Source organism: Poromitra crassiceps (assembly GCF_964638095.1).
Source record: "Poromitra crassiceps genome assembly, chromosome: 8".
Classification (NCBI taxonomy): domain Eukaryota; kingdom Metazoa; phylum Chordata; class Actinopteri; order Beryciformes; family Melamphaidae; genus Poromitra; species Poromitra crassiceps.
The window spans coordinates 7,026,506-7,039,369 of NC_139629.1; the positions used below are offsets into that span (position 1 = coordinate 7,026,506).

General features: G+C 44.5%; 2 protein-coding genes across 2 annotated transcripts in view; one reads left to right on the plus strand and one right to left on the minus strand.

The window, feature by feature from the left end:
* Positions 1-2,801: 2,801 nt before the first annotated feature.
* Positions 2,802-6,771, plus strand: LOC310781661 (G2/mitotic-specific cyclin-B2-like; the record flags this gene model as incomplete). The annotated part of the gene is made up of 9 exons (XM_083642260.1): positions 2,802-2,885; positions 4,021-4,101; positions 4,568-4,693; positions 5,240-5,413; positions 5,559-5,717; positions 5,801-6,034; positions 6,161-6,301; positions 6,410-6,520; positions 6,658-6,771. The coding sequence occupies 9 exons, from the start codon at positions 2,802-2,804 to the stop codon at positions 6,769-6,771; spliced, it is 1,224 nt and encodes a 407-aa protein (XP_083498386.1).
* Positions 6,772-10,561: 3,790 nt separating this feature from the next.
* rif1 (replication timing regulatory factor 1) overlaps positions 10,562-12,864 on the minus strand; it is a 28,111-nt gene continuing 25,808 nt past the window's right edge. Inside the window, exons 29-34 of the mRNA XM_083641645.1 lie at positions 12,716-12,847; positions 12,444-12,530; positions 12,190-12,305; positions 11,890-12,043; positions 11,651-11,780; positions 10,562-11,514 (exon numbers count right to left, since the gene is read on the minus strand). Of these exons, the coding sequence (XP_083497771.1) occupies positions 11,237-11,514; positions 11,651-11,780; positions 11,890-12,043; positions 12,190-12,305; positions 12,444-12,530; positions 12,716-12,847 (897 nt within the window). The 3' untranslated portion in view covers positions 10,562-11,236. The remainder of the gene's footprint in view (positions 11,515-11,650; positions 11,781-11,889; positions 12,044-12,189; positions 12,306-12,443; positions 12,531-12,715; positions 12,848-12,864) is intronic.

Genomic DNA, 12,864 nt, shown 5'->3' on the forward strand with positions numbered 1-12,864 from the left:
GATCCAACAAACGGTTCTCGAGATATGCGAAGAAAATACATACAAACAGTCCTGGAATAAGTACAAATTGCATGAAATGCTGCACTGCACACCATCCCGAGCAGCACACTCCCCAAGTTTGAAGTCGATCGGACGAATGGTTCTCAAGATAAACCACTTTTTGTGTGGCCAGTAGGTGGCGCAATGCCAAATTGCACGGAATTCAGCTCCCTGCACTCCCTTGAGTCCCCCTAAGCCCACTCCCCAAAGTTGAAGTCGATCGGACGAACGGTTCTTGAGATAAACAGCATTCTTTATGTTGCCAGTAGGTGGCGCTATGCCGATTTGCACGAAAACAGGGCACTGCACTGCACAATAGGGCACACTCCCAACCCTACTTACTCAGGATGGGGGTTCCCGGAAGTGGCGTGGCCAAAAGAAGATTGTTACGCCTATTTCCACTTTTATTCAAATACAAATAACTTTGCTGCCTCAAAAAGGACAGATGAAAGTTCAGTCTGTGCACATCCCAGGTTAGAACTCACAACCTCTCTCTCTGAAGGCAGCTGACATACACAGTGAACCACAAAGGCACTGTCACTGATGCTGTATTTCTCTTTTGAAGTGACTGCCTATAGGTCAAAGGATATATTTTAGCTTTTAGTCAATTTAGAAATAGTTAAGTAGCTATTCTGCACTACTGAGTACTTTGAGTCTAAAGCATGGATTAAAAACTACTGGCACTACTCAGTAGTCTAAAGCATGGATTAAAACCTCTATAAAAAAAACAGTCAACATTTTTTACACTGTTGACTGAGGCCCCTAGTAGTGATTAGTTTGGGTGTGTGGTTGAAAAACAGATTAAAAACTATCAAAAGGAACACACACACACACACACACACACACACACACACACACACACACACACACACACACACACACACACACACACCTGCCAGTTCCATCAAGCCTAAACAAACACATATTTAAACCAACAAATACATAAATAAAAGTGGATGTTTAAGAACATGAGATAGTATAGGAGGGAAATCTTTTAATTTGACATGGTGCAAAAGAAGAGGTGAGAGGTTACTGTATTTGGCCCATGTAATTTGATATCAGCAGTGCGCCCTCGCCCGGGAGGAAAGTGTTACTGCATTGGACGAGGAGACAACGGTGATGTATGCAGCTGCAGAATATCATCAAAATGCTATAAAAACGCATAAATCGAGATCTTGGAGCCCACGCATGAAGCCCATAACCGACGGTTTGAGACATGCAAACAAACCGTCCGGCCGCTCAACAGCATCCTTCTTCCCTCGGGACAGCAGCATCTTGGGTAGCAGCAGTGCGACGCACAGCACCACACACATCCCCAGCGTCACTTTCTGATGCCAGGCTGCTCTGTTAGGTCACAGCTACAGCCTCCTCCTTGATGGCGCAGGCCAGCTTTATTTTCAGTGAAGCTATTAAAACCTCTTAAATGGCCCCGTGACGCCGGCGTTACGTTTCAGATGTTTCGCACAGTTCATTCATCATTCATTCACTCATAACGTGCTGAATCCTGATCTCATGACTCGTCATGGTTTTTTGGATCAGATAAACACAGCGGAGGATATAGCCGTCCATGTACAAAGAGTGCAGACAATGTTGAATGAGTTCTATGGGGAAAATAGAGAGGTCATAGAGCAAGATATCGGAACATGGACAGCGCTCTGACATCCGGTAACAGTCAAAGTAAGCAGCACCTGAGAGCAGAGAGCTGTTTCACTGTGGTTCTGAAATGACTGCTGACTTGAACATGTTTAATGTTGATGATTGTTGATTTGATGTTGAATAAGCATATCATTTTGTTATAGATTGCTACTGACTATTTTACAAAAAATAAAACCATGGCAGAAACGGTTTTTGCCTTTGAACACAGGCGTGTTTCTGGGGTGGCAATTTGAGTCAGTTGCAAGGGCGGGTTCTCTGCCCAATACCTTGATGGAGAGTCTGCTCTCTCCAGGGGCCCCAGTTCTACCCCAGGGGTGCACTGTCTATATCTACGCCCCTGTGCGCTCTCTCTGTCGCTCTCTCTCCCAATTTTCAATTCAAAGAGGCTTTATTGGCACAACCATAGTGAATTACAGTGTTGCCAAAGCACATAGTACAAGTAGCCTACTACAAACATGGGAAAATACAGTTTTAAACATAAAAACAATAAAACATACTGCAACAGAGTTCAAAAACAGCAACCAACCACTATTGATAGGTGTGTGTGTGTGTGTGTGTGTGTGTGTGTGTGTGTGTGTGTGTGTGTGTGTGTGTGTGTGTGTGTGTGTGTGTGTGTGTGTGTGTGTGTGTGTGTGTGTGTGTGTGTGTGTGTGTGTGTGTGTGTGTGTGTGCGTGTGTATAGTAGTCTGTCTAAACTTCTGGACAGTATGGATAGGACGGAGTCTTAAGACCAGCAGTTCAAAAACCACCAAAACGCACACAAAACCGCCCAAAAACAAATACAGATATATGGGAACAAGTTGCCATGTAAACCCGCACGCACAATGCACCCCAAACCAACCTAATTGGGCGGAAATCCCGCCAATCTGGCAACCCTGTGGGTAGCCGGATTTTCCCGGGGTCAAGTGAGTTTGAATTTGAGGGTCGGCCTCTGTGATTGGCTTAGCTACTTGAGTTAAGTTACAGTGAGAGGCTTGACGCAGTCATTGATCACCAGGCATTCAAACTGAGCGGACGCTCCAACGAATCGTTATCACCCTTTGCCAAAGTCTGCAGTGTAGTGAGCACATTCACTTACTCCCATCGCTTTGCTATCATCAGCAGCAATGTACGCTGGACTCATCAACCCACTATGGAGACCACGACCACCAGTCAAGCCAGCCTATCGACGCTGCCTGCAGTACCCCGACGTGAGTTTTACAGTGCTTAGAACAAGCACAGCAGGCCATCTTTGCATACCTACATCAGTCGTTGCCGTTACAGAGTGGACGCTTTCAACTCGTTTGAAACTAGGGCAGTTAGCGACACTACGCTTGTTGTTGAACTCACCTAGCTATAGCTAAACTAATCTAACTCGTCTAGCTAGCTAAACCCAAGTCCGTATTTTTCGTCCGAAATTGTGTTTAAAAATAACAGTCTAGAGAAGCGGCCGAGCGAGAGTCCGCCGTAGACTGAGCGGAGGAGAGGCAGCGCCGCGGCTCTCTCCACCTTGGCCGCGCTCTGTTGCCTCTCCCCGGCGAGCGGTGCACAGCGCCGGTGTTGTCATGCCGAGTTTTGCACCCCGCCACCGCCAAATGCATCCCCATCTCACGGGAGCGTATTGTAATGATTTATACGGAAACTTAACTGTTTACAAATGATATAATTGTCGGTAGACGTGATCTCAAGGCCAGGGGTCTGTCCTGGCTCATGGAGACCGACTTTGATGCATAAAATCCGCATCGAGGTGACTTCCATGCTTGGGGCTCTCTTCTGGCTCATGGAGGCCGAGTTTGTTGCTTAAAATCCGGCTACAGGTGACCTCGATGCCTGGGGTCTTTCCTAGCTTTATGGAGGGGGAGGCAAGTCTCGGCGGTTTGTACCTGCCGAGACTTGCATCCCTGTTTTTAAGTTAAAACAGCCCCAAAATGTGGTGGGGATGCAATTCTCGGCGGGGGTGCAAAACTCGGCATGACACCGGCTTGGTGAAGGTGAGCACAAAGGCGGAGTAGCAGTGTCAGTTGGATGTTACCATCCACGACACGACCTGTCGTCTGCTTCAGTCCACATCACCGCTGCTGCACACCAGCCACTGCTGCCTGGCTGTCTGTCATGTTGTCATGTGGATGCATGACGAATATTTGTCTCGTATTGACAAATCAGATCCTGTGCGTGACGATTTATTTCCGGATGACTGATTAAAAAAACGAAGGAAAAACGAATAGGAAAAAAGCTGACTGTGCGCAAACCATGCATGTAGGATATTTAGGTGCAAACTCCACTGTGTAATGTAGCCTCTGGTCAGCTAGCCTTTGCTTAATCCCTGCTTTGTTTTATAACTTCCAGACTCCAATCTCGCAGGAGGACTTGGAGGACTTTGATAAGTTCTTGAAGACGCTCCCCTCCCCAGGACCGATCATACTGACTGTGAGTATATGACTCAGAGATATTTACATATTCCAATGAAAACATTAGCAGATGTTAGCTAAACTCTTTCTTGCTAGCACCGGCTAGCACAGCATGATGTAGCCTACATTGTACATCATACAACAGTGGTTCTCAACCTGGGGTCTGGGGACCACCATGGCTCATCAGGGAGTTCCAGGGCGTCCCCAGCAAATTGATGTAGAAGAATGACTACTAGGCTATTTTGTTATCTCTATATCTAAATAGAGATATTTTTATGCAAATCTAAGAATAAAAATAGTATTAGTGTAATATTAGCTACTTTCATGTATTTTATTTTGAGTGATTTAAATTTATTTAGGCTAAATTAACTTATGTATGGCCTCTCTGTGTATAGGCTACTATGGATGTATGTAGCCTACATGTAAAAAGTATAAATGGAGTGGAGTTGTTTGTCATTGTCTATGCTGCTGTTTTTCCTCATCAGAGACGGGCTGTGCCTGTGGTCCCCTCCATCAGCTCATCTGGGCCCCCTAAACAGGCCATGAAGAGACGCAGGGATGACTCAGCTGACCAACCTGAACCTGCTCAGAAGAAAGCTCGCAAAAGCCAGGTAGAGAACACACACACAGAGACACTGCAGGAAATAGGCCACACCCCTCGCTGGGGAAAGCTCTCCATACACCAGCGTAATTTTCCTTGAATTAAACATGGATAAAAGCTGTTGTGTGGTGGGCTGCGCAGACAACAAATGTAAAATTAAAGTTTTTTGACACTCCTGAGCAAAACAGGAAAGCCATTGAGAAGAAAAATGTGGAGCTAGGCTGCAAGGAGAGAGGACTGAGCCAGTTCCTCTATAAAACAGATGAGTTGCGTTCATGTGTGATGAGTTTCAGGATATGTTGCTCTGTATTGACTGCCAGTAGGCTAACAAGGTGCAAAAGTAATGTGAAATCTCACTGAATTGTTATCTAACATAATATATGAGAGTTAATTTGGCATCAATCCATACAATCAGTCAGTCACACTAGTCTGAAAAGCATATTGCATTTCTCATATACCGTAATATGGTATGTGTGTAGAACAGCTGTCACATCCTCCTTACAGTGTTTATAAACAGCCTGACTGAGTGACAATCAATTGAACTGTGTTCCTTCAGCAGCCTGGACAGGAGGAGGAGACTGATGAAGCCATGATGATGGAGGAGGAGGAGGAGGAAACGTGCCCGGCTTTCTCAGAGGAGGAGGAGGACATTGATGAGTGGGATGGGGACTTCCCAGAGCTCTGCTCTGAATATGTAAAAGACATATATGCCTATCTGTACCTCCTTGAGGTAATACATGTTCTTTATTTGCCCTTACTATGCTTTTGATTGATTCATTAATATAATAATAATTACAATTATATTAAAAAAAAAATCTGTAGCTGGTATGCTCGAGTGTGTATTTGATATGACAAGGTGTTCTGTGTCTCCACAGGCGCAGCAGGCAGTGCGACCCGACTACCTGCAGGGGTACAAAATCACAGGACAGATGCGAGCTCGTCTCATCGATTGGATGATCCGGGTTCACTCACGTTCCCCACTGGTGCAGGAGACACTGTACCTCTCCATCGCCATCTTGGACCGTTTTCTCCAGGTACAAACTTGTTTTAAATGTTATCTTGTTCATCTTCTGTGAACTAGCAGCTTAGCTAACACTCTTCTTATTATGTGCTGCAGGTCCAGGAGGTGCCTCGTAGCAAGCTGCAGCTAGTTGGCGTCACTGCCTTGTTTCTGGCCTCAAAGTATGAGGAGATCTGGAGTCCAGGGGTTGGAGGATTTGCCAGCAGCACAAAAAGATGCACAAAGGCCCAGATTCTGGAAATGGAGCAGGTGATCCTAAGGAGCCTCAATTTCGACTTGGGACGCCCTACGCCACTGGACTTCTTCAGGAGGGCTTCAAAGGTTGCAAGCGTGAGTATATATATATGCCAACTGCCTACATATGTCTACATATTATTATGTCTATATATTTGTCTACTGTCTTCATGTAGTTGATGTCATCAAGGCTATCAAAGTGACCGTCTTCTGTCTGTCTAGTCCTATTTAGAGACAGACAGGTTGGCCGAGTACCTGATGGAGGTGACGCTGATCGACTACAACATGGTCCAGTACCGTCCCTCTGAGGTTGCCGCTGCTGCCCTCTGTCTCTCCCAGCGCCTGCTGGATGGACTCTCCTGGGTGAGTTGACTGAGGTCTATAGGCCTACAGATGGATTCAAAGGTTAACTGAAGAAAGTCAACAGGAGTTCATCAGGCAAATGACAGTACTCTGATCTCTCTGTTGCAGTCTCCTCTACAACAGTGCCACTCCAGGTATAGTGAGGCCCACCTCAGGCCCATCATGCAGCTCATTGCTAAAAATGTGGTGAAGATGAATGAGGGCAAAACCAAGTACCTGGTGAGTTGGTTTCCTAACAGTGAAGTCTCAATAAGATTAATGTTGTTTTTAGCATGAGCTAATAATACCTTGTGTTAGCATGAGCTAATAATACCTTGTGTTAGCATGAGCTAATAATACCTTGTGTTTCCCTCCAGGCTGTGAAGAGGAAGTACGGCAGCAACAAGTTGATGCAGATCAGCCGTCATCCTGAACTCCGGTCTGAAGTCATGAAGAACATGGCTGCTAATCAAAAACCACTTCGCCCGTAGTTGCGGTCCTCCCCAGGAGCCCCCCCCAGGAGTCCCCCCAAGACGGCGAGCGATCCTGAGCGAGCGGATCCTGGCACGTGGACGCGCTTCTAGAAAGACGTGACGACTGTAGGCTTCAGAAATGGCACGGCTCCACTACCGCTCAAGCTATCAGGCTGGCCCTTTAGCTTGAGCGGTTAAGGTGTTGAGCAGTGCATGGTCTGTGCCAGAGGTCCCGAGTTCGTAGCCGGCCTAACGCTACAATAGTGGTTTTAAAGTGTAATAATAACACTCTTTCATGGAACAGATACACGTACTGCATCTCATCCAGAATGTACAATACTTGTAGAACCATGAAGTTGCACTGTAACAAATCCATTTGGGAAGAGAAGTCCCATCATGACCCTTGACACAGTACTAGTAGGATCCTCAAAGTACAGCATTTACACTATGTAAACTATCTTGTACTGCACAGTCATTTTTGCCAGTCAGTATACACGATTAATGTTGCAATAGATATATAACATAATCATCTACCTTTTCGACCGGTTTCAACTGTAGAGATCTAGTGAAGTTCAACATCACTTGTCATTGAGTAAGAACATCGCCATTACCAGTGGATTGTTTTTGATGTTGGAATATTTGTTCTCAAATGCTCTTACTTTTTTCTTGACGTTGTTTTCTGTCTCTTCTTTGGTGCCTGTTTTAAGATGTGTCTAATTCGATCATCATTTGCTGAAAAGAAAGCGGTACAATAAATGGTGTATTGAAGTAATGTAATTTCTTTCAGACATGCCTGTGCAACGGTTTTGACATTTTCGTTAACAAGGGCTTATGTTTGAATAGGCTTGAATTGTAGTCTGACATTGACAATATATTTTGCCTAGAGCTGAGCTCTTTCTGTTGTTTGAGAGAGACAATGTAATGTTTGCTATGAATGTAAATGCATATTTTTTCCAAATTTTGTAATACCATAGTTCTATTTATGAAAGGTGTTGTGTTGGACTTGTACTCGTCATTGCCATGCACAAAAGGAAAAGTATTTCGTGAAACAGCCGAATGTATCTTTTGGCGTATGTCTGCTGTGCTGTTACCATTTGGTCAATCCTGTGATTGAGTGGGATTTCAAATGCGCTCCACATCATAGCAGTTAGGCTGTAACATGGAACATGTCTTCATATCGCCTTAGTATTCCACTGCATACTTGAAAAGAGGTTAGAATACCTGCGTGTTTACATTAGTGTCTTATCAGTTTCTTGTGATTTACCGTGTGCACCACTTGATTCACGAGAACAACCACATCAATGTAAATGTTGTCACTTAATATTCATGTATGGAGTATCAAAGCCATAGGCAGGAGTGGCGATCTTATTATAAATGTGTACAATATGTCGACACGCACGCGGGAAAAATGTGTTGTGTGTATTTTCTCAATGTTGAATGCACGTATTTTTAAGGCATAGAAATAAATGTGTTTTGTACTAAAAAAAAAAAACCCAATGCTCTTTTTGATACATTTATTTAAGTTATTCAGTGTTTTAACTGGGAGTACTTGCCTTGACAGACAACTCCTTCAGCCAATGCGGCATCACCAAATCCAATCCAAACGGTGAAAATGTGTTTTCAGCTGAGAAACTCAGCTACTATACCTACTTCAGGCCTACTTCAGGCCTACTTCACCTACTTCAGGCCTACTTCACCTACTTCAGGCCTACTTCACCTCATTGTGCGGATCTTTGCGCTTGGCCAGCCAAACTGACGAACACGTGCAACATGTGAAAAAGAGATTATGCTTGGATATTATAGCTGTTTCTGCATGTGTGTCTTCTGTGTTGTCATGCACCAAAGAAAAACATGAATTGCAGTATCGGTATCAGTTGGATTTCTCGAGTGAAAAGCGAAAGGTTAGAGACTTCTATAAGTCTTTTAAGCACCTGCAGGTGGAAGCGGTGACCAACAAAGAGTTCCAAATGTATTCCAAATGTATCAAAAATAAGTCACAACAGACAGGTGTCATGACATTTATTCAATTAAAATCTATGTAAATTTAGATTTTCAAAATACAATAAATGCAATGAATAATAAATACTGGCTTTCAGGTGAAAACTGTAAACACACACCTGTGACCACAATGTAGCAACTGAAAAAAAGACACATTGGCAGCAGCAGTAGGATTTTGATCGACGTTGAACTGCACTTGTCTTGACTGTAGTACCCTTTCTAGACCAGCAGCTGGCCCCGTTGATTACTTTAAACCTCATGTGTTTGACCTGCGCTGTCCTTCCTGACCCTGTGGCTCATACTATCACTGTCTGTAACACACTGACCATGTTTCAAAATGAGAGTGATGTGCAAATCAAACAACTCCAACCACCCCAAAAATAGTCTTCTTTGTTTCAGAATTATGGACTTTAATATGTTTCTCATTGCTATGGTGCCCTATATCATTTTTCTGATGGGTTTTTCAGATTCAAAGGATGTGAAGGGTCCTGTTGGGATGTGAAGGGATCCTGTTGATTTGCTCCTGGTTTGTGTGGTGTCCAGCTCCGCCACGGCCACCAGCGGTCACTGGCGGTTCTGTGTAATCTTGCCGGCTGTATTAACTATTGTGAGCTTGCATTTTGCTCCTAGCCCCTAAATCTCCGTAGCAGCAGGTGCTGTGTAGGAATTTAATACTTCCCATAGACTACTGTAAACCATCCTCAGGACTTCTTTGCTCACATCAAAGCTACTTAATTTCCTTTAGAAGGAACAATCTGCATCGCCTTCTTAAAAATCTAGTCTGAAGTGTTCATTAAAATTTTAATTAAATAAATATCTACAGCTTGGCCATCAATTGTAATTGGCTCATTGGTTGCCCACATTGGTTGTACAGAGACTCTTTGAGGGTGGTCAGATAAAAAGTCTTGCACAGTGCAAGTTGTCCATTGGTATCCAGTTTAAAAAAGTCGACTTAATAAAATGTCAGTCCTGATCATATTCAAATCTGAACTCAAATCAACAAATACAATTCTGGCATAAGCCTCGGGATGCTGGATGTGTTTGTTAGCATCCTCAGTACCTCTCCGTGCTTTATAGGCAAATTGGAGGTTGTCTCTAGCTGACCATGGGGAGATGTTAGGCACCCCACTATAACCCTCTCCGTGCACGTGCATAAGATACTGGTAAGAGAGCAATGGGTCTGAAGGCATTACCCAGAGTCAGATGATGACGCTGATTCTCATTCTGATTAAGATCAAGTGAGGAAGGGCAACTCTTTTCAGGCACTGGACTGATTGTGGATCTCTTCCATGAAAGGGGCCACAACATATGAATAATAATTAATAATGAATAAGGGCACCCTGCAATGGCTCTACTTCTGAGACCATCTGGGCCCGGAGCTTTGTGTGGCCTTATCTTAGCGAGACTGCCTGCTATCTCCCCTTCAGTAAGGCCATAAGGCCTTCAGTCATGTACATAAGCCAGGACACAGGACAGGATTATAGAGGGGCAGAATTTAACTGGGGTCAGGAATGAAATGGAATCCCACGGTCAGTTCCAAAAACATACCAGTTATTTGGCTGCTGGGTGTGCAGAGAGCAGCATACCTGTTCAACTGGATAATAACTTATTTTCCCTGGAGTATAAAAAAAAAAAATCAGGTACAGCTGGTTACCCTCAACATAGAAAGTTTCATCCACATTTTAATATGAGCACTAGTCATAAAAACTGGCCACTTAATAAAACCCACCCCTCTTAATCCATTAAGCCCATAACAATCCATATAATTTTCATTCTTTTATTGAAATACTCAAAAGCATGAACAGTGCGGAGACGGTCCACTACATCTATGTTTTGTGACATTTAAAACAAAATACAAAGGACATAAAAATGAGATGATGGAAAGGGACTACAGACCAACAGCAGCAAAATAAATCCTACAAAATATACAAGAGTGAAAGTTGTATTGTAAACATGGCTGCCTAGAAATAGCCACAATACTGGTAGCAATGAAGTGACAGAGGTTTGTCTATGTACAAAAGAAAAGAATGCAAGGATCAAAGAACATGGGCAGAACAAATTGTTACATTTCTCCTTTAGATACATTCGTACTCGTTTATTCCAAAGACTACAGGTATGTAAAAAAAAGTGCCATCAATCTCCTGGCTATCACTTGTTAAAAGTACATTTCTTCTCCGGACAACTGAAAAAGTGAGATTGTGATTCCCTTTCATGGTTGCTGCAAAACAACTACCGGTAAGTCACACCCCCCCCCCAAAAAAGGTAATCGGATAGGAGAAAATGCCAAAAATTAATCCGTTAAAACCTTAAAATAACTTTTAAAAGCTGTCGATTAGACCAGTCTTTTAATCGACAAGGTGGATATAAGCAATTTGGCAACAATTCATCTCAAATGGATGCAACAGTCTGGTCGTTTTATGTGCCTGTTAACACCTCTATAACAGTCTGATCCCGCGGAGAGGCGGTGCTGAAGCAGCGGTCTCCATCAGGGTTGGCCCTCTGTGTGGCAGAGACGCGTCTGCAGCTCCACCACCACGCTCCTCATCATTCCTCCCAGCCGGTCGTGCAGCTGAAGCAGCTGCTGTGGCGAGCAGCTGTTCAGTTCCAGCGGCGTCATCCTGGAGGTCAGCGCCTCCACCGCCACCAGCAGCCCCCGGTGGGCCGGCTGGCCCTCGGGTCCCCGTTCACCGGGCTGCGCGCCCGAGCCGTCCTGCTCTGGCCTCCTGGCATCTAGCGGCACGGGGTCGTCCACCAGCTCTGTGGCTGTGCAGAAGAAAACAGTGTGGTTTACAAAACCAGTTACGGAACAATTAAAGTTGAAACTTGAACTTTAGTAATGAATTCCAAGTTGAACTAGCCTACTGGGCTTTCACCGACAGCAGTTTACTACCAAACCCACCAAGAGGCGCGCCCGGGGACTTGTCCTCCTCGTAATGGTTCTGAGGAGCGATGGTCTCCTCCAGTTCTGAAGTCATCTTTTCCATCTCATCAAAACTCTTCAACTCATCGCCGCCTCCTCGTCCTTTGTGCTACAGATCAACAGTTCATAGGTCAGATACAAATCATTGGTCATTTATAGTAACCCCTCGGCTTACTTAAACGCTTGTATGTCGAACGTATGTATTTCCAGTGTCATACCTGTTGTTCATGATACGTTTTAAGTGCCTTCTTGACATTGGAGATCTTTGGGGAGCGAATCGGCAGAGTCTTGATGTCACTGGGAGTAAGAGCACTGAGGTCACCCACTGTTTTGATGTTCTTGGCTCGCACCAACTGCCCAAAACCACGATTCCTACAAGGAGAGTTGATAAGGAAAAATGGATGCACATGCACATAGTGAGGGAATGAGTTATCTGGCTTTCTGATTGAGGCTTTGTGTCAATTTTTTAAAATATAAACATCGTCTGACAAAACGCATCAACCATGTGCTGTGCTCACCACACGTTGGAGGTGATCTGAGGCAGCACAGCCTCCACGGGTGTAGAGCAGCCAACCAGAGCGGGGTAGACACAGTCTTTGGGGATCGGCCTCGGCTCTTGGCTCATTTCTGATATCTGGAAATCAAGTGTATGGAATGCATTTAGGGTTGCATCTACCATTAGGGCTTGAAAAATAAGCCAACAGTGAACCAAAACTGCACAAATGATTTAAGTATCACCGAGTGATGGTATTGCTCAAAGCTGCTTGCGTACCAGGCATTTCTTGGAGCTCTTGGAGCCAGGGCTGCGAAGACTTCTTGGACTTAGTATGAGCAGGCCCTTTGTTGGAGTAGTAATATACTGCAGAGCAGAGCAGAAGGTAGTCAAGTTAAACCAGAGCAGGTAATGTGCTAGAAAAAGTTGACAGTACATCTGGATCTGGAAAATATGGCAACTATCAACATTTGACCAAACAGTATTGTGTCCCGTTTAAATGCATAGAATAACAGTTAAGCTTCAATATAAACATCAGGCCTCACTTATACCTTAGGCTGTGGGATGCTGCTTGTGAGTCTGGACCTTTTTGGGGAGCTTGTTCTGATGACAGGGCTGCGACGGTCAATGTCATCTGCCAGCTCCTGGTGATGGATTGGGTTAGCAAAAGACACGCGCCTGGACTGCAAAACAAAAGGAG